The sequence below is a fragment of the Trichoplusia ni genome, chromosome 10 (assembly GCF_003590095.1).
Source record: "Trichoplusia ni isolate ovarian cell line Hi5 chromosome 10, tn1, whole genome shotgun sequence".
Lineage (NCBI taxonomy): Eukaryota > Metazoa > Arthropoda > Insecta > Lepidoptera > Noctuidae > Trichoplusia > Trichoplusia ni.
In genome coordinates, this window is record NC_039487.1 from 5,341,567 (window position 1) to 5,367,955 (window position 26,389).

Below are 26,389 nucleotides of genomic sequence, written 5' to 3' on the forward strand. Positions count from 1 at the left end.
ATCATCGACAAGTGACGTTATTTCCCGCCACTTAAATACGTTTCAAAGACTTTGATACCTGTTATCTTTGTCATTATTCTTTGAATTGATAAAATATTAATTTATTTTAACCAATTGTTTACCTAATAGAATTGAAGATCTATAGATACTTGACTAATAATTAATTCTTTTTTTAGATACCCCATTTATATAACTGGAGAGAAAAAATACTTTTTTTTACTCTCCAGAGGTTTGCCGAATTCAGAATCCATTTTGGAATTCAGTTTCCCAACTACATAATATCTTTTACCTGCGCTTAATATTAGGATCCACAGAGCATTGACCCTATTTGAGGAATAGGTAAACATAAGTCATGGTGTCTTTGCCAATGTCAACTAAAATGTACTGAATAGACACTCAGATGCTAGACAAATAGACAGTTTCAACGTCGCTTTGTAAAGTTTAGTTCATGAATACGTAGTTTAAACTACTCATATTTAGTGTTAGCAAATACTTTGGTAATAGTTGACGCCATTTTCCTCCAAGCTTTGTAAGTACTTTCCCGGTACATAAGTGCCATTGAGTATGCCGTCCCCATTCAACGTCTTGCAAGTGGAGCTAATGACTATGTGCAGTTGCCTCATTACAGGTTAAATCAGGAGTATTACGTGTACAGCAATAGCCAAGCCATAGCAAAATTTGTCTTATTATTGCTAAGAAAATAAATAGTTTAGGTCAGTTACTTCTTTAAATTCCGGTTTGTGTGTTCATTTTAAAGGGAGGATTACAAATCGATGACTGACATACAGAGCGATATTAGGTATACACAAAACAACAGCTATCTATCCAAACATGATTAAGTGTAGGTACCTGTGCGACTTTAGTCCATTGCAGTTACTGCTTTTGATTTTAAAGAATGTAATCTTAAAGATTTCGCTATAATTAATTCATCAAAATTCCCAAATAGGAACAGGAAATATTTGGCGATAGCTTTCGCTGGTCCAATTCATAATAGAGATACATATTTGGATTGTCGTCGTTGTATTCAAGACGGAATTTACGCTTATGATCTATACAAGACTTATCAACATGCAGATATAACGTAAAGATGTATCAAATAAATGTGCAAAACCCTTATACATTTTATATTTTTGACGATTTGGATGAAATTAGCTTGATAGTTTTCAAATGTTTGCTTTTTATTTTAAGAAACAAAAACAACGAAGCTAATTAAATAACATACATATTCCACTGGTCTATAAATAGCAAGTCTACTATTCTACCAATTCAAGGGTAGCACTTACAATAAATTGCTCTATACGTATTATTTGAAAAGCTGACAATTGGAAAATGATACCAAAATAGCTGTCTTTAGCATAGCTAATGTTGATATTTTGTAAACTAGTAATTGCGCAGTGAATGTTTTTGTGACTACAATTCATGTAGGTTTATATGTTCATAAAAAGTTGTTCGGCGACGAGCTCGGGAAAAACCTCATGTGATGAAGATAATTCTCTTTTTCTGTAAATACTAGTATTCGTCTACCTAGACTTTTTTTTGGCGTCGTAGCTAGCAACGAGTTAACCTTTGTAATATTTATTTGTGTTAAAAAATATCTTGATAAAATATATTTTAAGAAAGTTCTGTGCATGGATAGCCAAGAGGTACCACAGCGCCACATGCGGGTTCAAACCCCGCAGCACAACTATTTATGTGATCCAGGAACGCTCGTTCTGAGCGTGGGTGTCTTGTGCATGTGATTTTAATGATTGTCAAATCCCCCAGAAAGGACTAAATAGCTAAACAGAGTCGTTAAAAAAAAGTTTAAACCTTTTTTTGTGAGCCGGTGGATATCCTCATGAACTCAACTTCTTCGCCCTAGGCAAGGCGAGGGGGTGGACTTTTAGACTGGAATTTTTTCCACTTTCTGTAGTCGGGGGGCAAACAGCTCCCTAGAAAAACTAAAAAACATTACAAGACTAAAGCTAAATTACGTATCACGTACTTACCTACCCCCACCTTCCTAATCATCGAAATAGTACTTCAAAGCACACTTATTCCGAGTTATTTTTCAAACGTCTATTACTTCACATTCTTACATATTACTTTACATTCAATCTTCATAGTTGTACATAGGTAAGAAACTGATGCATATCTATTTCATAACTTTTTTCATGTCAACTACAAACCACTTATGGTACTGTCCAAAACAAGTTTATATTTACGTAAACTGTTACAAAGAAGACAGTAGCTTTCCATTAGAGGCTGTCCAAATAAGAGAGATGTTGCACGCAAGACCAAATGCGGTTCATTATAAAGATTTGTTGCAGCTTGCATAACGGTAAGTGTTACGAGGACGATGACAACAGTGTTATAAATATAAAAAACAAGTCTTTATCCTTAAAACTGGTCGGTATTCCATATATATTGAATGATTGAAAATACTTTCGTATCTAAGAAGGTTTTTCTTTCTAGAAGATTCTATTGGACACTAATTAACACACTCTATTACATACTTTGTACCTAATACGCGCATCAATTCAAAACACGGGGTTTCAACATTCACAGCACATGCATAAAGACACCCAGACAAGCATTCGTGGGTCACACAAATGATTGTCCTACGCGAGGATTGAACCAGCATCAGATGCGCGCAGTGGGTTTGGCGTGGTGACCTCAACCACTAGACTATCTACCTATCACTAAAGATAAAACTAGACTTTTCGAGTAGGTAAGTATTCAAATAAGCTTAGAACGCATTCGTTAAGTACGATATGCAATCAAATTATAACCAGTTGGTGGACAGATGTCGCAATAGGATATTTAATGGATACTGTCTTGCTTAACAGGTATTAAGCAAAGGTCACAGGGTTTCATTTGTAGGTAATGCTTCGCATATTAATAGATAGTACTAAGATACAATAGTTGATGTTGAATGGTGTTATCATTCGGTACCGTCAATCAAATAGGACCAGAAATTACCACCACGTCTTTGAGTTACATCAGTGCAGTGGAAGCGGGACAGCGCAATATACGGCGCAGAGCGACATCTCTTTTCCACATGCGCAATTGATAACTCAGAACATTTGTTATAATTACGTACCGAAAAAAAAAATCTGATGATTTACTTATTTCTGTTGTCGCTATAAGAACCAATTTTGATGGGCGACGCTTTTCTTGCAAAGAGACACAGTATATAAAAGCGCTAGGAGTGGAAGATTTCCAGTTTAATTAATTCTAGGAGTCTTTGGGAATCAAATATCGAGGAATCCATTCTAAGGCACATTTAGGCCGTGCCTTAGAATGTGAGCTTGTGTAAAGCTTCATCGCTTTATTTTTGGCAATGACTGCATATATTTTGTGAGCAAAAAGGCTCAGTCTGGCCTCTCGATAGAATTATTTTGGGTCAGCATCATAAAAACTTTACAAAGACATTGAACCCGAGAAAACCAGTTTGTGAAGTTTTACAAAATTGCATTAGCATGAGGAAAAAATCACAGATTAATATACAGCCGACATCAAAGATGGTACTAATAAAATACAATGATTGGCAGAACTCGAAAGAAATAATTATGCTGGTGAAGTTAAAATAACTGCTAATCGGCAGGAGAACATTCGCGAAAATAACATACCTACACAAAGGTCAGCTGCAACACTTTAAAACGCCTTTATTTCGAAGCAATAAGATTCTATGTCGTATTCCGTTTCTACCGTAAAGAAGGTAACCAAGAATTGTAGGTTTTCCGTGTTGGAACGCGCAATTTCTTTTACTACAACCCCTAAATGACTTCAACCCAAGGCGAGACGGACCCTCGCCGATCAAAAACACCCCGAGGTCTCTAAATTACCTGAGCCAGAGCCACAGGATCGCTCACGCATGCTCAGCGCGACTCTGGCCGAAATAATTTTAGTTAGCAATCCCATAGCTACGAATAGGTTCGATATCAGTCAGTTTCTAAAAAAGAAAACAGCAATATGGACGAAATAATTTTATTTCATGGAAGTAAAATTAGATTCAGTATCACAATTAACCATCTTATAAACTATTGTTGTGTGTTATGAACTATTTCTCTAGTGGAGCGTAATTGAGGAGTTTTTCAATCAGATCCACGTGTCCTAGCAACATTCTTCTGCAGCAATACCTCTTCAAACCAAGGGCATCAAGAGCATCACTGGAAAAAACAAGACAGTTTTAGAATTGGTTAAATAAGCTAGCATTAATGTCTATAGGAATAAAGTTGACAATTGCATAGTAAAACATGCTTTTCTGGTCACTATTGCATTGGGTGTAGTTTGTGTTCCAATAAGGTTTGTTTTACAAGCAGTATTTATGGTAAAATAAAATAAATCAAACAATGAACATTGGAACAAAATATTTGACTGCAAAAATAACACCAACTTGTACATATATCTTGAGATCTATAATTGTCTCAAACATGTCTGTGTAACTATGTATGTTAATGTTAATGTATTCTATGAAGGATAACACGAGAAAATAATTAGCATGCATTACTATGGCAATATCTTATATTTACTTGTATACTCATTTAAACAATCATTTATGCAAAACTACACATAGTGCACATCTATTCTTAAAAATTCAATTAACATAGTTGCTCACAGTATTTTTTTTTTATCTTCAATGGACTGCGGTATTTTCAAATTAGTCATAGAATAGTAACACACAATGCCATCTAGTCTCAAATTAAGCAAATCTTGTATAATGAAAACTAGACAACTGAACAAACATAATGGAAAATAGACAGAATGAAAACTTAATGAAAATTAAACATTCAAGCAATATAAATAAGGTAAACCTAGTTATCTCAGCCTTGCAAATACTGATTAATTCTGTTATAACCTTAAGTCTTAATCATTCTCACAGTTATTTCCTCAGGTTAACATTGATTTTCCTTTACTCATTCAGATAAGAAGTGTGATGGGTTTTATGGCTGGCTGTTTATGTGTTGGCATTATATGGTGATATCTGTGCCAACTGTCATGGCCGATGTGTAGGTTGCATATAGGTTTTAGTAGTAAGTAAATTGTTTTCATAAGAAAAAGATGTAGGTTGCAGTTTCACTTGAATGTAACCTAATTGAAAAGTGCAAAGAATATAACAGCTAAAACTTGGCCAACATCTGCGATTTTGAAATGGAATCAGGCTGTAAGATTGCGTTAAACACACTGTACATTGAAAAAAAAAACAGGGCTACCTTATTAACTTGCATACTGAATTACACTGAATTAGGAATATGGTATTAAGAAAGACTAACCCTTCTGTATATTCTGCTTGTAATAGTCCAAGGTAGGCCTCCCATTTATTGCCGATAACTTTCCCACAGGTAAAACAACGCACTGGAATAATCATTTTTGTAGTAAAATCTGAAACATAACGATATATATTATATTAAATAGAAATATATTGTGTATAAAACTTACTCAAGAATTTTTAGGCTGTTTTTAGGTTATGTCCTTAAAAATTGTAACAATTGGACATTGGCTAATGCACGAACCTTGATACGAAACCTCCTTATTTAATATGTACTTGGACCGTATTTACTGATATTCTAGGCTTTTATACTATCTAGTTTTGTATAAGTCTATTTTTTACTGAACACAAACAAACAACGCACAATTCAGTCACGTTGACACTGACGGCAGTGAATCTGACAAATAAAGCTGTGTTGCCAACAATTGTACTTTTGAAATATACTGTTTGGAATAGTAACTTTTAGGAATAATAAGTACATTTTAGTTAGTAAATAAAAACAAAGCATAAATAATTTGTACTTTTATTGTTATAATAATACTTGTTTTTTGTTTCAGGAAGACCACCTGTATACAAAATGACGCTGAGTATGGAACAATATCTTGAAACTGACAATAGCCAATCGGTAAGTTCAACAAACTCAATTATTTTTACAATTACACTAAGTATAATTATTAACATTCTGCCCTACTTTCGAAGTACTTTTGTAAACTAAGACTCTTTTTAGAATATTTATTAATTGGCGTTTCTTTGAGAGAACTAAACGTTCCTATATCCTTGTCATAATAAATGGTGACAGTTGACAGTTGATCACTGCTGTTTGCTGAGCAGTGTTGAGTGTGGAACAGCTGTGAAAAATAAATTAAGTAACAATCGTAACAATAAACCTCATACGCGTTAAAGAGCTGTGATAAATCATACGAATCGTTCTATAAGTGCATTTGTTATTGCAAATATTATAAGTAGCATTTTTTGTGTTCATTAAAACTCGCATTTTAAGTTTTCTTTTGACCTTAAGTTGCTTCCTAGCCTTGCTAAAGGTATAATAATAAAATAGGACAGTGGTCAACGGTACATCGTGTCCTAATTTGGTTTATCAGTGTAAGCACAACTGCAAACAACTACAAAATGAACAAGCATATCAAATTACATTACGCTTGGTGCTTATGACAAACATTTTAATTATTCTTTTGTATTTAATGTGGAGTTTGTACATATTAATCATTACATAAATGGCGAAATATTTTATGAGTGAGTGAGTTTAATTAATGAGCCAGCTGTGTAAATAGTAGACCATAAACAATGGATTCAGAAGATGATGTCCAGCCTCTTATTCACTATGATAGGGGTTCCAGAGAACTGTATTTGGAACTCACTGCCCAGTGTCTTAATACTGACCCTGAATATGAACAGGTAAATACTTCTATATGTACTTTAAATTAGTATTGGTTATGTTTCGGTAACAATTTTCCTTTTTTTCTTGTATTATTACTATTGACAAAGATAACAGCTTGAAAAGATATGATAAAATATTGGTTTGTAAAACTTCTAGTACTTTTAAAATAAATAAATTACCATGTAGCCATTGCCATATTTTTATACTAAGGTTGATATTCTACCATTTAAACCATTATGAAAAATTATGATATTTTAGTAATAGAAACAATAACCATACTTTAATTATTCCAGGACATATTTTCAACTTAGAATAAATTTATTTATTAAATCTTACTCTGTAATTAGTTCTAACAATGTCATCATTTTCATGATTGCTTTCCATTCAATAATTATACTTTTTATAGAAAAAAATTGGTTTCTAAAGTTATCAAAATAAACTACTTATCACTACCAAACTACACTTATCTGATAAAAATAAGTAATAAACAAATCTAATACATAATATCATACACTTATGGATAGCAAATATTTTTGAAATAAAAGAAAACTACCAAAGAAAAAAAGGAAATTAATTAACAGCCATGAAAGACAATGCTTCAAAAATATTCTGAACACTTGTGAATAAAATGTAGTAGTTCTGGTAATGTCATTTATAAACTACATTTAAAAATATTACAGGATAAATCACTCTGCTTTCAAGTTAATAAGCCAAGATAGAGGATTTAGTTAGAGGTATTGTTCAACACAGAACTTCTTTATTTGGTAAGCTCTTTCATAACAACAGTTGATGTACAATGTAGACTAATCCTAGTTAGATAATATTATACATTTCCTGTTTAACTCCATTGTATCATTATGAACATCCTGTATTTACTAAGGGCTTTTGTTGTTCTGGAAGTGAGACAGTATTATGCCCAGTGTATGGTGCCATCTCTTTCGTAAAGTGGCAAGTGTCGTTTATTAGGAATTTATAGTTGAGACATTGATATTGCTTGTTCAAATATATGCAAGAAATAATGTTATCCTATTCAATAATTAATGAAATATGTTAGTATTATTATGTTTTGTTAAACTATTGTTTTAACTATTAAATGAGATTTGTATTATAAAACAATTACCTATACTAAATTTTATTAGAAGTATGCCATATAATTTATTATTATACTGTTTGATGATTTTATAGTTCCCTGTTTGTGTTATATCAAATGATATGAAAACCAGCAAACCAGCATTAGTAGATAATAGATGAACCAAACGAAGGGAATATCTGTTAATAATTCTAAAGTTTTGAATAATATATAATAATTTGAATTACAATTATAATACAACTTTACATTTCAATACTTGTTGGTATAGGTGATAAGCACCTTTTTCGCCTGGTTTACATAGCTTTAAATATATAATATAGTTCAGTGAACTATATTATAGATTGTTGTGATTACAGTGATAAATATTTGAACCCTAGTGAAATTCGAAACTGGTTAGCGACTAACAAATCAAGTCTTAATGTAAACACTAGTTTTAAGGAACCTAGGAAAGGGACAATTCCCTATTACTTTAGTCGTCTTCAAAAAAATAGCCACATGGAAACTATAACCCCTCAACTGGAAGTAAAGAGTCCAAAAGGGACCATACCCTATTACTTTCCTGTTATAAACAAGAATAAATCATTTTTTCGAGCCCAAAGTAAATAAGGAGCAAAATTTTAGAATACTCCATCAAAATATTGCTAGTATCCTATCAAAGAAAGAACTATTAGAAATAACGATTCAAGAATTAAAAGAAGTAAATAATGATCCGGATGTTATATGTCTATCTGAAACATTTATAAAAAAAGGTAACGAAAATTACGTCAAAATATATAACTATACAATGGCTTCTAATTTCTCAAGAGAAAAACAAAGAGGTGGTACTTGTATATTAATTAAAAAGGGTTTGAATTATAAAGAGTTAACATTTGTAAAAGGTCATGCAATACAAAACACTTTTGAAGCCTGCGGTGTAGAGATAGTTTGTAATAAATTAGTAATTATATCTGTTTATAGAACACCTCAATCAGATCCAAATCAGTTTTTAACAAAACTAAATTGTCTTTTACATGATCTGCTGAGAAAATATAGATCTAAATTAAATTTAGTAATAGCCGGTGATTTCAATATAAATACTCTAAGAAAAAACAACATAACTAATGAATTACATAGCCTGGCAAATAATTATAACTTGACAATACACATTAAGGTACCAACACGTAAATTGACCTGTATTGACCATATCCTAAGCAACATCTCAAATGCCACCTCAACCGTGCTACCTCTACATCTTTCAGATCATGATACAGCACAAATGTTGAGCTTCCCTACTAAAAATAAACCGTTAAAATTAGCAGCATACTATATTTTCAAAAAAGACTACAGCATAGAAAATATCCGAAAATTTAAGGAATGCTTGCAAAGCTTGACTTGGGCTAATATTCATCTAAATACCGATTCAAATTCCGCATTTAATGAATTTCATGATTTGTTGTGTTTATTTTACAATCTTTGTTTTCCAAACGTAAGAGTTAAGGTTAATACTAATAACAAAAATGCACAAAAATGGATAAGCAAAGGTCTTAGACAATGTTGTAAAACTAAAAGAAAACTACGTTATCAGTATTATAAAAATAAAAATTCAACTAATAAAGCCAAATATAAAAATTATTCTTATCTACTAAATAAATGTGTATATAGCTCAAAAAAGAACATAAATATTAAATATATTAATGCACATGATAACAAATGTAAAGCAACATGGACTGTAATAAAAAATGAAATTAACGCTACTAATTCCAAAGAGAATATAGAAAGCATAAAGCTAAAGGACACAGTTATTACAGACCCTTTGAAAATAGCCTCTATGTTCAATAACCATTACACTAACTTAACTTCTATTCCAAATCAACAAAGTGCTGACCGAAACTCTAGAAGAAATAAATATTACAACTCAATGTTTCTGAAGCCATTGCTAGAAAATGAGGTGCTACAAGAAATAATGTCTTTACGCAATACCAGATCTGAGGGATATGACGAAATTAGCACTAAAATAATAAAAACCTGCTGTAACGAGCTAAGTAAGATCTTAACTCACTTAATTAATATATCATTTTTAAATGGAATTTTTCCTGAGAAATTGAAGTTGTCCATAATAAAGCCATTGTTCAAAAAGGGAGATAAGGATGATATAAATAATTATCGACCAATAACTTTAATACCGATTTTATCTAAAATTTATGAAAGGTGTATGTATAGAAGACTGATTGATTTTTGCAATAAATTCAGAATTATAAGTGACGAACAATTTGGATTCCAAAAAAGTAAATCTACAACTTTAGCTACATTCTCTCTTATGAAAGCAATACTTTCCAATGTTAACAACAATCAAATGACCACTGGACTATTTTTTGATTTATCAAAGGCCTTCGACCTGGTATCACATGACATATTGCTAGAAAAGTTGGAAGCTATTGGAATAAGGGGACCCGCTCTACAGTGGATTATGTCCTATTTGAGTAATAGGAAACAATGCGTTAGTATCAATAAAATTAACAAAAATAGAGTCATGACATCCTACTGTTCAGAATATAGACATAATAAATACGGCGTGCCACAAGGAAGTGTGCTTGGCCCAGTATTATTCCTTATATACATAAATGACATTACAGAAATAACCAAACACAAATGCATCCTCTTTGCTGATGACATATCTATTGTAGTAGCAACTGATAAAAAACAAAATACCATTACAGATCATGAGCGTGAAATTAATAATACTATCAATAAATTAATACATTGGCTTGACGTTAACCGTTTAAAAATAAACCTAAACAAATCCGTCTATATCCAATTCAATAATACAAATAATAATAAAAATAACATTAAACTTAATATAAATAAACTCAATGAGGTAACGCATACAAAGTTCTTAGGTATAATAATAGATAAAGATATTAATTGGAAATTACATGTAGATAATATTAGCACTAAAATTAATAAATTCGTATACGCACTCAAGCAAGTTAAAAATGTTACCAATATGAAGACTGCCTTTATATCATATCACGCCTATGTTGAATCGATATTACGATACGGTGTTATAATGTGGGGCAATAGCACCGACATGACCAGAGCATTCATTGCTCAAAAAAAGTGCATACGATCAATTTGTGGACTAAAACCCGACGAATCATGTCGACCACTGTTTAAAAGACTTGGCTTGTTACCGCTCCCATGTATCTACATTTACGAAATATGCGTATTCGTAGTTAAGCATATACAGCTGTTTAAAACTGCAAATGAAATATGTCCACGCAACAGACGAGATCCTTTTAGATTAGCACAGAGTGATCTACCAAGACTGACCAAATATAATAAAAATTGTCTTGCAACATGTGTGCGGATATATAACAAGATGCCAAGTAAATTCAAAGTATTAAATATAAGATTATTAAAGATTGCATTATATAAATGGTTAAGTGATTGTAATTTTTATAGTTTAAAAGAATTTATGGATTACAAATGTTAATGTATAAATAGTTTAGTTTCCTAAAAAATTTGCGTGCTATGTTCATCTTAGCTAAACATGCTTGTACCTACTATATACCTATTTAACACCTTTGTATACCATGTTTAATGCAAATAAACGATTTATTATTATTATTATTATTATTATTTATCTAGATCTTGCCCTAGCTAATCATAAAAAGAAATCCCTCCAAATATGCTGACACTGAAACCAGCACAGTAAACCATATTTAATCAAGCTTAATTATTTATCAATAACAGTTCACTGAAGAATATTTATTGGGAAAGTCCAAGTAGTTTCGGCCCAACCGAATCCCTTAATCACATGATTAGCTTAACTGTCTATAGAACTATAAAATCTAATTCCATGAAAAATATATAATTATGTTATCAAGATAACACATATAATTGTGCAATTATAATTAAGTAATTTGTGCAATATACTGATTAATTATCATATTGTTTTAATTTGATCACACAAAGCTTTGATAAGTAGGTAGTTAGTATAATAGTACTGTTATATAGTTATTGATAAGAGACGTAGTTTGTGAAATTAAATGGTTGTTAAAAATTGCGATAATAGTAATAATAGATTTTTGATAGGCATATTTTGATGTTTATTTTACGCTTTCAAAATTGAACTAGGAACTTTAGTTCTGTTTTTTTTTTAAACGACTCTCGCAGTTAGGAATTTAGTCCTTGTGTCGCGGGGTTTTCACAAACATTCAAGTCACTTGCACAAGGACACCCAGACTCAAAACAAGCATTTGTTCGCAAAAATTCTTCTCTTGCGCTGGGATCGAACTCGTACTACGTCGCTCATAGTGAGCTTATTTTGGTGACCTTTACCACTCGGCTATCCGTGACTGACTTTAATTTTAGCATGTCACATGACGACACGCCTCAGTATGCTTTATCTGAAGTATCTACCACTCCTAACAGTCGGAGTAATGCCATCAAAATCTAGTGACCTTTGTATAGAGAAAGGTCAGTCGGTCTGTGACCTGTTGAGTTTGCATGCCAAGAACCCATCATTTCTATCCGAAAATAACTACATACGGTTTACCCGTGTTTTCGAAGACTGGCAAAAATCCTGATGATTTAAGTAAAATTGTTCTGGTGACTAAGTATTCCTTTGTTGTTTTATTTTTGTTTATAAACTAATCGATATAGTGTAAACGAAACTTAGTCATATGTGTATCAGGCTAACTTATTGCCTATGCATATCAGAATTATCAGAAAATTACGTATTAAAACAGTTGCTGGAATTTAGACCACCAACTATGTGCATAATAATTCAATCTTTGAAACCCTAGTTCACATAAATAATTAGATTTTTGTTTAGTCCTAGCTACCGCATTAGGTTAAGTAACCTGTAATGGTAGATTAGTGTGATAATTAAATAAATAAATAATATTAAAGTACGGTTTCGCCTTATGGAAATAGTCATCTTTTTTCTCTTTAGGGCGAAGCATTAATCGAAATTAGAAAAGAAATATATAATATTCTTGGTTGATTTAGGGAATCCATTTACACCCACCTACACGGGAGGGGAAGTGGGTATTATCAGACTCTTAATGTTGATCATTAAGAGTGCCCTGAACCGCCGTGCAAAGTTTCTTGCTTTTACAAGCCAGGGCCTGACAGGCCTGACAGGCTATGCACAATAAAGATATACTTTGACTTTGTTGCAGTTTTAAAAAACTGATTCATTTTCCGTTTCGACAATCCGAAAGAATCGTAATTATTCTTAAAGTAAGTTTTATTGGTAGGCCGTTACTTCCGTTGCAACTTATAAAGTTAAATAGATGACCATTTTCGGTCTACCTGAAACTCATGAAGCGCAGCGTGAATAAATGACACTCGAAAATGGACTGTAAAAATATCAGCTCCAAAGTCTATTTTAACAAATATTCAACTCTTACATATATTTCCAGGTGGTATACGGCTACCGGAAGAGCAGATGGCGGACGGTTCTCACTCACCTTTTCTCGTGCCTGTTCTGCGGGATCCCATTCCTCGTGTTCCACTGGTATCCCACCTGGTTCTTGTATCTGACCTGTCTGAGGTGCTCCTTCCAGATCGCCGATAGAGTATTGGTTGTTGTAAGTTTACTTAATATCGTGGCGTCATGATAATTTGCTGTAATCTTTTGTGAACCTGAAATTTTCAACACCTGTGAAGCTGAATTCCTGTTTTTTGGTATAAAATTGCCTGTCAAATTATCTGATCCTTTTTACTAAAGTATAATCTTTTTATCATTCCAAAAAAGGTTACAATGTTTAAACTATAACGTCCTTTTCAGGAAACATATCAAAAGAAATGTCAAAGCTACTACATTCACCCGATATTACACAAAAATATAGCAGACACCAGGTAAGCAGTACTGTTAAAAACTTAAATTAATAATGATTTCCTTTCTCTTTCTTCTTTTTGAAAAAAAAAACAATTGACTCACGCACTAAGGACTATCCTTCTGTAGATTTCACAAACATTCAAGTCACAAGCAAAATGACACCCAGACTCAGAACAGAAGCTTTCGTGTATCACACAAACGCTTGTCCTACGCGGGAGCTTCAATTTAGCGCGTATGTTTAGTATTTTCGCTTCAAACGTACAATCACGCTTAGCCATAATATTTTGAGCTATTGTTATGTGTGTCCTTTATGTTCTCACCCTATATTATAACCACAGGTTAAACATCTACGGGCTCAACGAGATCAACGTGCCGGTCCAGTCGATCATGACGCTGATCCTCCTGGAAGTTTTCAACCCATTCTACGTGTTCCAACTGTTCACCATCGCGGTGTGGCTCGCCGAACCCTACTACTACTACTGCATCGCCGTCGTGCTCATGTCCACGTTCGGTGTTGCCACTTCAGTCGTACAGACTAAAAAGGTGGGGGCCGATTTTGTTTGTGATTTTTTTTATCTAGCCCACTGTGTCCCACTGCTGGGCAAAAGAATCCCCCAAATCCTTCCACGATTCCCTATTCTGGCCGTCATGGAACCAGCCCGCGAGGTAAGCGTTAAGGTCGTCTCGCCACCGCTTCCTACAGTTTGTGATTTTGAGAAGGAGTAATTATGTTATTACTAAGACTATTTGTATAGCACTTTAAAAATAAGTTTAGGAAAGTCCTTCTCCGTGGGATATTTAAAATGACGTTTTGGTTACTATATTATAATAATCTGTGTCATTTAATTGCATATTAAAAAAAAGAGCGCGAGTAACCGTCACACGCGATGGATGGAAACTTTTTTTCAAAATTATTGATTCATTTGTTTATAAACTGTCTAGTGACAAAATAAAAAAAACAAACATATTTCAAAAACTTTTCCTTATCTTACCTCCTGTTCGCGCCTAAAGACGTTTTACTTTAAAAATGTTTGGGTAAGAGAGAAAACGGGAAAAGAAAAACTATAAGGTAGTTTTTAAAAGATTTATTGTTAAAGAAAAAATAATTTTACTTTTAATTATTCTTTCTTTTCGACTGTAGAATCAAACAAGTCTCCGCGCGACAGTGGAAGCTCACGATACAGTGGAACTATGGGACGGCAGACGAGTGGACAGCCGCTGTATATCCCCGGGGGACATCATAGTGTTGCCAGCGCGAGGGTGCACGCTACACTTCGACGCCGCGCTGCTGACGGGTGCCGCTGTGCTTAACGAGAGCATGCTTACTGGTAAGTTGTGACAGTTCTTATAAGATCTTCTGTTTCAGATTCTACAATCGAAAAGAGGGGGAGAAATATTTTTTCAAATGTCTTATTTGACCTCTCAATAGCCGTAAATTCGTTTTACCGAACTTTTTTTGGTGGATACCATATTTTCCCACGTTTTTATACACTCACTTTCTTACTTGTTTGTTTGTTTATCGTTCCGTTTGGATTTGTAAGCCCATAACAATGCAATCTTCAACTATAAAAGGCTGGACCGATTTTGACAAAATAGGCAAAGGCCTCTTTTCCCTTCTTCGATAGCAGAGGTCTTCTTCCGGTCTATCGCTAACGGAGGCTAGTATCTCTCCTAATAAGAGCGTAGTTTATTCATGATACAAAAATGCTCTTGAATACTGGAATCAACTAAAATCATTAGGTTTGTTTTTTAAAAGAAAAAGAATTTAATTCAAATTTTCTCTTCTTATTATTTCTCCTCAAAGTAATCTTACTAAAAATATACCTTATTTCAGGTGAATCGGTACCAGTGACGAAGACAGCGTTGATGCGAGTGGACAAGCCATTCGACTTGAAGGAGCACGCGTCCAGTGTGCTGTTCTGTGGCACCAGAGTCATACAGACACGATACTTTAATAATGAACCTGTCAAGTTAGTACCGGTATTTTATGTAGAGTGGTTTTGATATAATGAAGAAAAAAAAGGTTTGCCAGAAGCAAATCTGGCACAAACTATTTTTTACAATTATTTTTATTATCTACTATACTCGAGATTGTTTGTTCGATTTCCACCCAGGACAAATTCAGACAGTCATTTCTTTTGTTTCTAGGTGAAATTTATCAATACCTTCTATATATGTATTTAGAAAAATGTAAATGTGTTTATCAGTTGTGCCAAGCTTTGAAACTAGATGGCGTTGTGGAATATTACTGTTTAACTTGCAGAATCGAGGATCAAAATAAACAATTTAAATATGGATATTAAAAAAATATCACCCAACTTACTTCAAAGATAATTAAACTTTCTTATACATATTATGGTTTCCGAATCGCCAAAAAACTTCCCTCATCCTCACTGTAACCCTTATTTGTCCCCTTAGAGCTCTAGTCCTCCGCACTGGCTACAACACTAGCAAGGGCGAGTTGGTCCGAAGTATCCTGTACCCTGTGCCCGCAGACTTCAAGTTCGACAGGGACTCCTACAAGTTCATCATCATATTGGCTTGCATTGCGGTCATTGGATTGGCCTATACAGTCGCTCTTAAGGTAATGTAATGTTGAAAGTATGTAGGTAAAATATGTATTTTAATTAGTGTTATAAACTCTTTTATCACCTTGTATGCCTGTCTGATTATTTAAAAGAAACTGGTGTGTGATAACTAAATTTTTTTGGCAATAAGATTATTATTGCTAAATTATTTGGGACTGTTGTAAAAATAAAAATTTTCAATTTGACTTGCTTTTTTTTAATTGTGGTCATTATATGTAATGGTGGGTGGTAAAATTGCTTGTATCTTTTTACTTGCCTTAATAAGTTCACCAGTGGACTGCAACAAGCCAATAATTATCTTACTTACTTAATCACCTGTTTATCCATCAGCTATTTAGCATACTGCCCTTGAAACTGCAACAGGTAGTCATAAATTATTACTAAATACTACCTCATCTTCCTCCAGGCATACCGCTCCCTAAGCCCTGGTGATATTGCTATAAAGGCACTAGATATCATAACGATAGTGGTCCCGCCCGCCCTACCGGCGGCCATGACAGTCGGCCGGCTGTACGCTGTGTCACGACTGCGACGCGCGCGCATCGCTTGTCTCAATACACGCGCTGTTAATGTCAGTGGATCCTTAGACTGCGTGTGCTTCGATAAGGTATGTGTAATTGTGCTTTTTGTTGTATTTGGTATTTTGTTTTAATAGAGAAGAAGAAAATAGTAGGCCAAATTATTTTCCTTCATGTGATTTTTTCTGAATTTTTATATTGTTTTTTTTTCTGAAATTTTAGTTTTTTTTACTAATTCATTTGAAGTCTTTTTTTTATAGATATTTTTTTATAATAACAATATAAAATTTTGTTGTTACTTACAATCTACTGTACACTTTTGTCCTACAAGCTAAAAGATTTATTTTTCCAATAGTTTCACTATGCAGTTTAAGTAAATTTTTCTTCATATTTAACATCTAAAAATTGCTCTTCCTAGACTGGTACTCTAACAGAAGACGGACTGGACATGTGGGGGGTGGTATGCGTCAGTACAGCAACATCCCCTCCAAGGCTCGGACGGCCGCAGAGGGATCCACGCCTTCTGAACGAGCTGCACCCACTCAAACTAGCCATGGCTTCCTGCCACAGCCTAACACTGCTAGATGGAGAACTGGCTGGAGACCCACTGGATCTTAAGGTACTCCTAGAATAGAATAGAATAGAATATTCTTTATTGTACACCATGAAATTGCGGCAGTGATTCATAATATATGTTAGACTGGACCAATCTACTGGTTGGAGTTCCTACTACTTGATAAATGTTTAAATGATAACTTCTTTATTCGTTGTTTAATGTGTTGTGTCATATAAAAAGCTTTGATTAGTTTGAAAGTAGATGGCGTTGTGTGTATTGAACCGGTCTGACCGCAGAAGCAACTGTGACTTCTGCACGAGCTGCTTTATAAACTTACAGAATTTATGTATTCTCTAATTTAGAATGGCTTTAGAATCATATTTAACTATACTAGGCTCCATAATAATGACTATATTAACATACCAGTTAGGGCCCCATTTAAATCATCCTAAATTATATGATGATGTCTTTCAAAATACATTTTGCCTCCTTTTTTAAGTGTAAAGGTAACTTATGGGAGTTTCTTGGCGGTTCTCCTTCATAACAATGACATTTTGGAACCGTGCAACGTTTTGAAAGAGAATGGAAAATGGCACATTTGAAATGAAAACATTTGATTTTTTATTTTGATTTTGCTTAACCCCCATTCTACGGATTTTCTTAGATTGTTCTCCCATTATTATTATTATAACTTACCAGCATATATTGTTACAGATGTTCGAATCAACAGGCTGGGTACTGGAAGAGCCAGATATCCCGGAACCCTCCAACTACGAGATCCTCACGCCTACTATTGTCAAACCGAAGAAAACCGCCAATATTGACGTTGACGATGTACATGTAAGTATAGACATTAGCTGTTATGTTAATAGCGACTTTAGCGCCGACGGAATAAAGTGTAATTTAGCTTGCAGCTTTGCTTGTAATAATATCGAAGGTCATTGTTTATGAATAGCATCTTTAGCGTCCATGCAATAAAGTGCAATTTAGCTTGTATACCCTTTCAATACGTAACGTAAGTCGCCGCGTCTCGGCATATTGTCTTTCTTCAAATTCAAATACCCTCCTTTGATGGCGCATAGATCAACCTTAGTATGTAGTGCTGTCCCCAGTTTAAATCCTTTAATACCGACCCATCCTATCAAAATTTTAGTTGTGTTATAATGCTGAATGAATTTAAACCTTTGACGGGACTCTAACCTACAACAAAATGTTTTAAAAACACTTTTATAAAGAGTATTTCGAAAGTTCTAGTGTTCCCCAAAAACATAAAAAAAATTGTTTCTTTGCGCTTTTTTTCCATAACAACACATCTTTAACCACACAACATAAAACTTGCCAGAAGAAAGCTTACTTGTTAAGCAAACCTTTTAATTTTTGTTCCATTTATCGTCTCCAGTTGCCACTAGAAGTGGGCATAGTCCAGCAGCACCAGTTCGTGTCGTCGCTGCAGCGCGCGTCCGTGGTGTCGCGCGTGCTGGGCGAGGACGTGCTGCGCGCGCACTGCAAGGGCGCGCCCGAGATGCTGCGGGGGCTGTGTCTGCCGCACACCGGTAACTGCACCCTACTGTATAGGGCACTTGGAGGACTAAATCTGTTCAACAGTCTAGTAATTTTGGACTCCGTATTCGGTTTCGCATCTCTACTAATAACTGTTCTAATATAATTATATGACATCACGTTAATTCATTTATTTATGCTCAAACAACTTTCGACTTTATCCCACGCATATTAAAACACAATTTCTTTCATTTCACAGTTCCTGATAACCTGTTCGAAGTATTAAACTCTTACGCTGAGAAGGGTTACAGAGTGATAGCTGTAGCCACAAGAGTATTAGAAGTCACCTTCAAACAACTGCAGAAGATGACAAGAGAAGAAGTAAGACGATGAATTTAACTTTTATTTAAAATGCTTAATGTACAATGTTTTATGATATTTTCCTTATTTCTTCCAGTTATGTGGTTAACGTTAATATATATCAGTAGCGCAGATAGTGCCTGTGACTTGAATGTTTGTTAAACCACTTCGACACAACGATTAAATTCCTTAATGTGTGGGTCGGTTTAAAAAAACATATATCAATAACAAGTGTCTAGTGAAATATATTAGAAAATCAACCACAGGCTAAAAGTAATATTGCCGTTCAAAACGCTGAAGAAATGGAATAAATGAAAATAAAATTAATTCATTTGTCACCATCATTCTTCATCATCTTTAATTTTAGTGTATTTTGTTATAACTATCAGGCGTCTGAAATACATAATCTGTATACATTTTGAAATGTCTAGCTATCGCGATTCATGAGATACAGCCTAGTGAACAGATAGACAAACTGTAGAGCCTTAGTAAAAAGGTTTCGTTTTTATCCTTTGGGTACAGAACCCTAAAAAGCAAAAAAAATACATAAGATTGTCTTACATAATAATAATAAATTTGTTACAGGTTGAACGCGATTTAGAATTCTTAGGACTTGTGATCATGGAGAACAGAGTGAAGGCAGCCACGACAGGGATCATACGAGAGCTGAAGGAGGCTAACATACACGTCGTGATGATCACTGGTTAGTAAAACTGAACACCTTTATTTCAAGGTAGTAAAGTTTATTATCGTGCGTAGTGTGTGCGTGACGAGTGATTGCAGTTTGGGGATATTAAGGAGTTCTCAGGTCCGTATTTAGAAGTTGTCAGCACCCTCATTTTAAGATATGAAGGTTTATTATCGTGAGTCGTGTGTGTGTGACAAGCGATGGACTCGTATGTAGGAAATGTGGTATTCGTGAATGTGACGTGTGCCATCCGTTTAGATGACAGTAAACATTAGGTACCACGACCTCAAATATTTGTTTGTTTGGCACGGCACCTACACACTTATTTTGATATATTTTTATAGGCAGCGTGCTGCTGGGGAGTTTGTTGCGCCGTTTCTTCTCTCACAGCAAAAGCACTTAGGAAGCAATGACGGGTGGGCAAAACTGGGTGCTGTCCAATGTAATTTGACCTTCAAAAAGTGCTACTTAGTATTGAATAAATGACTTTTGACTTTTTGATTCGATATCCTTGTGACGTTTGAAATAATTCAAGTGTGAAGTGAGATCCGTAATTGTTACATGTGGAATTCATGTATATTGTTAGTTTTAAGATAGAATAAGTTTAATAAATTAATTAGTTTTAGTCATCATGCCCACAGACGAACTGTGCAACCAGTTTTGTGGGGCTTTATGTAAAAGAAAATATAAATGTAAATTGTTTAATAAATAAATAAATATTAAAAAAGTGTGACAGGCGAGATCTGTGAATGTCGGTAATTTCGTAAATCCGTAATTGTGCCGTATATGATCCGTTTTGCTATAAGAGATCTCTATATGTAAAAATATTTTTTAAGTAAACCCGTTCTTTATTTATCTGTTAATAATGATATTTTTGTGATACAGGCGACAACGTGCTGACAGCTGTGAGTGTAGCCAAGGAGTGCGGCATCTTGTTGGGTGAGGAGAGAGTGGTGACTCTACACGCGGACACGGATGGAGTCGCTCCGGTCATATACTGTGATAGTACGCTGCACGGGGTCAGTCAAACTAATAATACAGAATTAAAAAGTTTTTGTTAAGACGTAGTCCAAAATAAGGCGGTTAAAAAATGTTTAATTAGGGGCATTGTGATTCAAGTTGCACGGTACCAAAAAGTTATTGCCTCACAGAAGAATAGAAAGATATTTATTCATATTCGTTTTTATAAACGACATCAAATTTTCTATATTTTAGCGCTCAGTAATAAATATATTTAGTATATTGGAGTAATTAAATGTGGAGTTAGAATCCATCTGGTTTAATTAGAATTCTGCTTTAAGAATATTTAAACTAAAAATACAGCAATACAACACTATGTATTGTTTTTTCTTCTAAAAGAAATCGACTTCCGTACTAAGGAATTAAATATAATGTAATAATAATATAACTAATATTAAGATAATTAAATTAAATGGTTATTGTAGGCGGCAGTAGGTCGTCGTTGCCAACTAGAGCGATCCTGGCGCAGCGTGGACAGCGGTAATGGCTCTTGGAGGTCAGCGTCTGCGGAAAGCGATCCAGAATCCGGCAGTGAGCCGCGATACAAGATCGTCATGACTGGTGATACTTGGCGGGTATGTACACAATATAGTTAGTGATTATCTTAAGCAGTGGTTCCCAACATTTCTGGATCATGGATTAGTTTTATTTTATTCTTGCTAGCAGGGGTCACAATAATGATGTACGCAGTATAAATGCATGTATGACTGGTACGCAATTGTCTTTTGGTTATCTGGGGCCGGTTCCAGACCGTCATTTATGGATCATATTTTGGCTTAAGGCTAACACGTGGTCCGCGGTCCACTTGTTGTTGTTGTTGGGAACCTCTGATGTATCCCACCGCAAAGCAAAGTCCTTCCTAGGCCCTCTTCTCTATAATGAGACAATAGTGAGTGTGGAAAAATGACGTCCAGACCATATTCCCAACACCGTATGAAAATTCCGAGTCCATTCCTTAGATGAAATTAAAATTAATCTATCTCAGGCACCATACCCCTGTGGTATGTGGTGTGCGATAAAGAATGTTATATTCTATTCTATTTCAGCCTCATAACCCAGTTTTATGACTTACGGCTATTGTAAGCTACTTATTCAGTATCATTATTATTTTAGCACCATAAAAACTACCAACTTAATATTTTAATTCGTTCAGGTCCTACGCGAGTACTACCCTAACGTGTTATCACGTGTGATCGCTCGCGGCGCTGTGTTCGCGCGCATGTCCTCAGACCAGAAACAACAGCTGGTCACCGAGTATCAAGCCTTAGGGTACTATGTCGGTGAGTTAAATTAGTCTTATTATTATTACTACATAAATAAATACGTCTAGAATGTTCCTAAGCTCCAATCGAAATATCATTGAATTATGGTAATAAATCGATCAGAAACCGTATTGATAATCGAATCGAATTGATAACCGTAAAGTTAATCTCGAGCTGACGCTCTCTTAAAAGTCAATCGAGATTAAAAGTTAAAAATCAAATCGAGATTAAAGATTAAAAATATTCTTTAATAATAACAGTAATTTACTGAAATTTTGATCTATCTTATATCTACACATTATTTTTTAATCGATCTTCACTCTCCAGGTATGTGTGGCGACGGTGCTAACGACTGCGGCGCCCTTCGCGCGGCCCACACGGGCATCTCTCTGTCCGAGCTCGAGTCCTCCGTAGCCGCGCCCTTCACCTCCGCTACGCCAGACATCGTCTGCGTAGCACGAGTGCTACGGGAAGGACGAGCGGCCCTCTCCACATCCTTCGGAGTATTTAAGTTCATGGTAGCATACTCCCTAACAGAATTCTTCTCCGTCGCCTTTCTCTACTACTTTGACTCGAATTTAACCGATTTCCAGTTTCTGTTCATAGATGTCGCTTTGATCGTCAACTTTGCGTTTTTCTTCGGTATGACGGAAGCGTATACGGGCAAGTTGTGTAAGCGACCGCATTTGACGTCGTTACTCGGTTTGGTCCCGTTGGTTTCTTTGCTAGGACAATTGATTTTGATCGCAGTGGGACAGTATTTGAGTTATTATGCTTTAACGTTCTTTCCTTGGTATGAAAGGCACACATACGAGGGTGATGAGGCAAATGAATGTTGGGAGAACTACGCTATTTTTTCTGTTTCGATGTTCCAGTATATTATTCTAGCTATAGCTTTCAGCCACGGTTCGCCTTACAGAAGATCAGTGATTACTAATAGACAGTTGATGATTAGTATCTTCATAATGACTTGTATTTGTGTATACATAGCTGTTTGGCCGGCTGCGTGGATAGCAAAGTTCCTACAACTCAGGATGCCTAAAGACACGCTCTTATCATACATAGTCCTCGCTTTAGCCGCCTTCAACTTACTCCTAGCGTTATTCTTCGAAAGAGTCGTTATAGAGTACCTAATGGAAGCCAAAAATATAATACCGAGGTTCTTAAAAGAGAAACGCGTTAAGAAAACTCCATATTTGATGATCAAACGCGAATTGACAGATATGGACTATTTAGACTGTGACACTATGATCAAATATGATAAAGAGACCAGTGACTCGGGCGTTGACCCGTTAGGCAAAGATAGCTGAGACGGAATCCATGGTTTGCTTTCATTAGGACTCGAAACTGTTATTAGGGAAACTGTATAGTGTGATATGTGTACCAAATTGTCTTTTTATGGAAATTGTTTTAAAAGAATTATTATTTGGTCGAAATATTTACAAGATCAGCTATTCCTTTTATAATTTTCTTGCCTACCGATGACAGTTGTGCCATTGTCAAATAAATCGATTTACTAAATAAATTACTACGATTCAAAGCCTAGAATGCAATATTAATGCAAACGTTATTTTATTTATTCACGATAATCATTGAGAGTATTGCAATAATTAATTTTTTTTTATCAAATTTCAAAGCCACATCTATTTTTATGTTTATCGAATTAAATAACTCCCGCTCTATTGAACAATATATAATATGAATTAAGATATCTTCGCATTTTTTTGTCTACTTTACATTTTAAAGTATTTTATTCGTTTTCTTTTTAAGCTTAATTATTTAAGAATAACATATAACACGGCACAACTTAAATATAAGTATTAGTATTACAACTGGTGGATATTTTGAGGACGGAAAGAATATGGGATTATCAAACTTCTCTTTGCCCCCCCCCCCTTCTGTCTCGATATGATGGTCTCACTTGTACCTTATTCTTCTTTATGGCGTTATTAACAAACTGTTGCATAGTAACTGACTGATCCAACAGGCTTCTTCCTCAATTGTCTAACAAAAATATTTTTTTTTTCAATTTATGAATCTATGATTTTCATATTCTGTCTTCAAAAAATCTGTCAGTATATTTTGGTACAAGATGGCATTCTATGCAAAATGTCAATGTTTTTAAGTGCGATTTTGCATTTTTTTTATATCTTACCAGTATTTTACGTTCGCGTATCTCTTTTTATTAATATTAGAGCAATTTTATTGATATTAAGCGTTTTACTTATGCACGTGTTTTAGCACTGCACCTTTTGCAGTTATTTCTTAGTCAAATTATGTTCTATGTGTATTTTTTATTATTAAGATAAAATATTGTATGTTTTGAGCAAAATGATGTAGCTGGTTTTGATTCAATTTAAATTATATTAATATTATATTTAAATATTTTGACAACATATAAGAAGGTAATTCAAGCGTTAATTGTAATAATTAAAGAAATAAAGCTACATCGTTCTGTAATAATTATTGAGCACCAAATTAAATATAAATATTGAAAAATATTTTGTATCGGATTTATGTATTTTCATAATTCAAATTTCACAACTTTAATTATTTTCTTTTTATTGAGAATGTATTAATTGTAATTTGACATTGCTTATGAGTTTTTCTCTTATGTATTTTATTATTTACATATTATGATAAGCACAATGTGATAACAAATTAGTGCCTTACTAGTAAGTGTTGACATTCCGATCATTTGGTGCTAAAAGTACCAAATATTTAGATAATTATTTACTTTAGCATAATTTTAATCTATCGTGTTTATTTTTGCGATCGTGTAAGATTTTTTTTATTGCTATTATGTTAGATTTGACATAAAGACCACCATACACTTTATAAACTTGCTAAAAACAATTGAAGGTAGAAAGTAGTAATAGATGTCAAATCTTGTTTTGCAAGTGTTCGAAGTTGTAATATCCTAGTGAACTTGTTTTAACCTTATCCATACCATGTCTTAACCTTTAAGGGTAACTACACAGTAGTGTCAAAGACTCTGTTTGAGACTGACTTCGTGAAGTAGTTCGCCTTAGTCATCCTAAAATCTTACACAATCGCGAACTTAGTGAGAGTCATAGTTACCACGCACTGCGAATTCGAAATAACAGTGGTGTATCGTTATGAAATAGTCTAGGTAAACATATGATTTGTAAGCAAAAATACTGTTTAAGGATAATAAACCCTAGGGTTGGGACTTTTAAGTTCAAAATTAAAAATTACTATTAAAAATATACTATTAAATTAAAATTCTACTCAAACAATGTACTAGACTTAGAAAATAAACGCACATCTTACGCACGATAGAATGTTGTATAACATATTAGCGCAGTAGACTAATTAGGAAAATATCACTAAACAGTTTATAAATAATGACTTGCTTTAACTTTTGACGACTGTTAAAATACAGTGAAATTTATTATTGTACAAAAAAGTGTAACGGATTTTGTTGCCCCGATTATGCTTTTTAGAATGAATGGCAATAAGATTGAATTTGAAACTATTCTTATTCTCTTAAGCATTTTGCTTAGATTAAATTAAATTGGATTAAATTGACACAATAATTGGGAAAATCATTGCATTGCCCGTGAGAGTTCCGCCCCATACTGAATTTCCAATTATTGTGTCAATTTAATCCAATTTCAATTAATTCTTCGGCAATTGTAAATAACAGAATCGGAGTCCTGCACTATTGAGGAATAGTGATATTATATATCAGATACGCAGTGAAATATAAAGTATATATTATATTGTGACTTCAAACTATGTATGTAGTTGTTAAGTTATCAAATCAGGAATCAAAATGTCTGACTATTCATATCAAAGTGTATTAGATAAATTTATCAATTGATATTAGATGTTTAGGTACGTTTCACCGAGGAATGTACGGCAGAATGTTTAAATAAATCATTTTTATTTATGTTGTTTTTTACTGCATTGAACCTGAACATATCCTTTTGTTTTCTGAAGAGATTATTATTGTATATAACAATTTCGATCGTTATTCCATACCTGTGATGGTTTGTGTTTTGAGAAGTAGAGTCATGCTATTGTGACTATTTGAGCTGAAATATCTCGGAAACCTACTGAGAAACTACAAGTATGCCCAAATAATAGCCAGAGGGCCATAGAAAACAAATTAGCATGTAACAGTAAATTTGGTTAAATTCTTCGTAATCATAATGAGTACTAAGATACTGAAATACTTAAAAGAAAATAAAACCACAGTATTTTTTTAATAAGTTTATTATTTACTAAAAAGCAATAAATATATTGAACATAGACTCTATCAATAAATTAACAAAATTGTATGTTAACTTTACACATATTCTTCATA

At 34.0% G+C, this 26,389-nt stretch overlaps 2 protein-coding genes across 2 annotated transcripts; one reads left to right on the top strand and one right to left on the bottom strand.

The window, feature by feature from the left end:
- Window positions 1–3,955: 3,955 nt before the first annotated feature.
- Window positions 3,956–5,657, bottom strand: LOC113497881 (DNA-directed RNA polymerases I, II, and III subunit RPABC5). Its single transcript, XM_026877646.1, has 3 exons — window positions 5,496–5,657; window positions 5,256–5,364; window positions 3,956–4,151 (listed from the first exon to the last, which is right to left on the bottom strand). The coding sequence occupies exons 2-3, from the start codon at window positions 5,348–5,350 to the stop codon at window positions 4,043–4,045; spliced, it is 204 nt and encodes a 67-aa protein (XP_026733447.1). The 5' UTR covers window positions 5,351–5,364; window positions 5,496–5,657; the 3' UTR covers window positions 3,956–4,042.
- Window positions 5,658–5,964: 307 nt separating this feature from the next.
- LOC113498179 (probable cation-transporting ATPase 13A3) lies at window positions 5,965–24,064 on the top strand. Its single transcript, XM_026878121.1, has 18 exons — window positions 5,965–6,664; window positions 13,146–13,313; window positions 13,514–13,584; window positions 13,783–13,796; window positions 13,854–14,107; window positions 14,706–14,892; window positions 15,399–15,534; window positions 15,983–16,148; window positions 16,559–16,759; window positions 17,089–17,289; window positions 17,941–18,066; window positions 18,626–18,779; window positions 18,986–19,107; window positions 19,672–19,789; window positions 20,660–20,793; window positions 21,220–21,369; window positions 21,948–22,074; window positions 22,384–24,064. Exons 1-18 carry the CDS (start codon window positions 6,554–6,556, stop codon window positions 23,364–23,366), a joined length of 3,423 nt encoding a protein of 1,140 aa, XP_026733922.1. The 5' UTR covers window positions 5,965–6,553; the 3' UTR covers window positions 23,367–24,064.
- The last annotated feature ends 2,325 nt before the right edge of the window (window positions 24,065–26,389 follow it).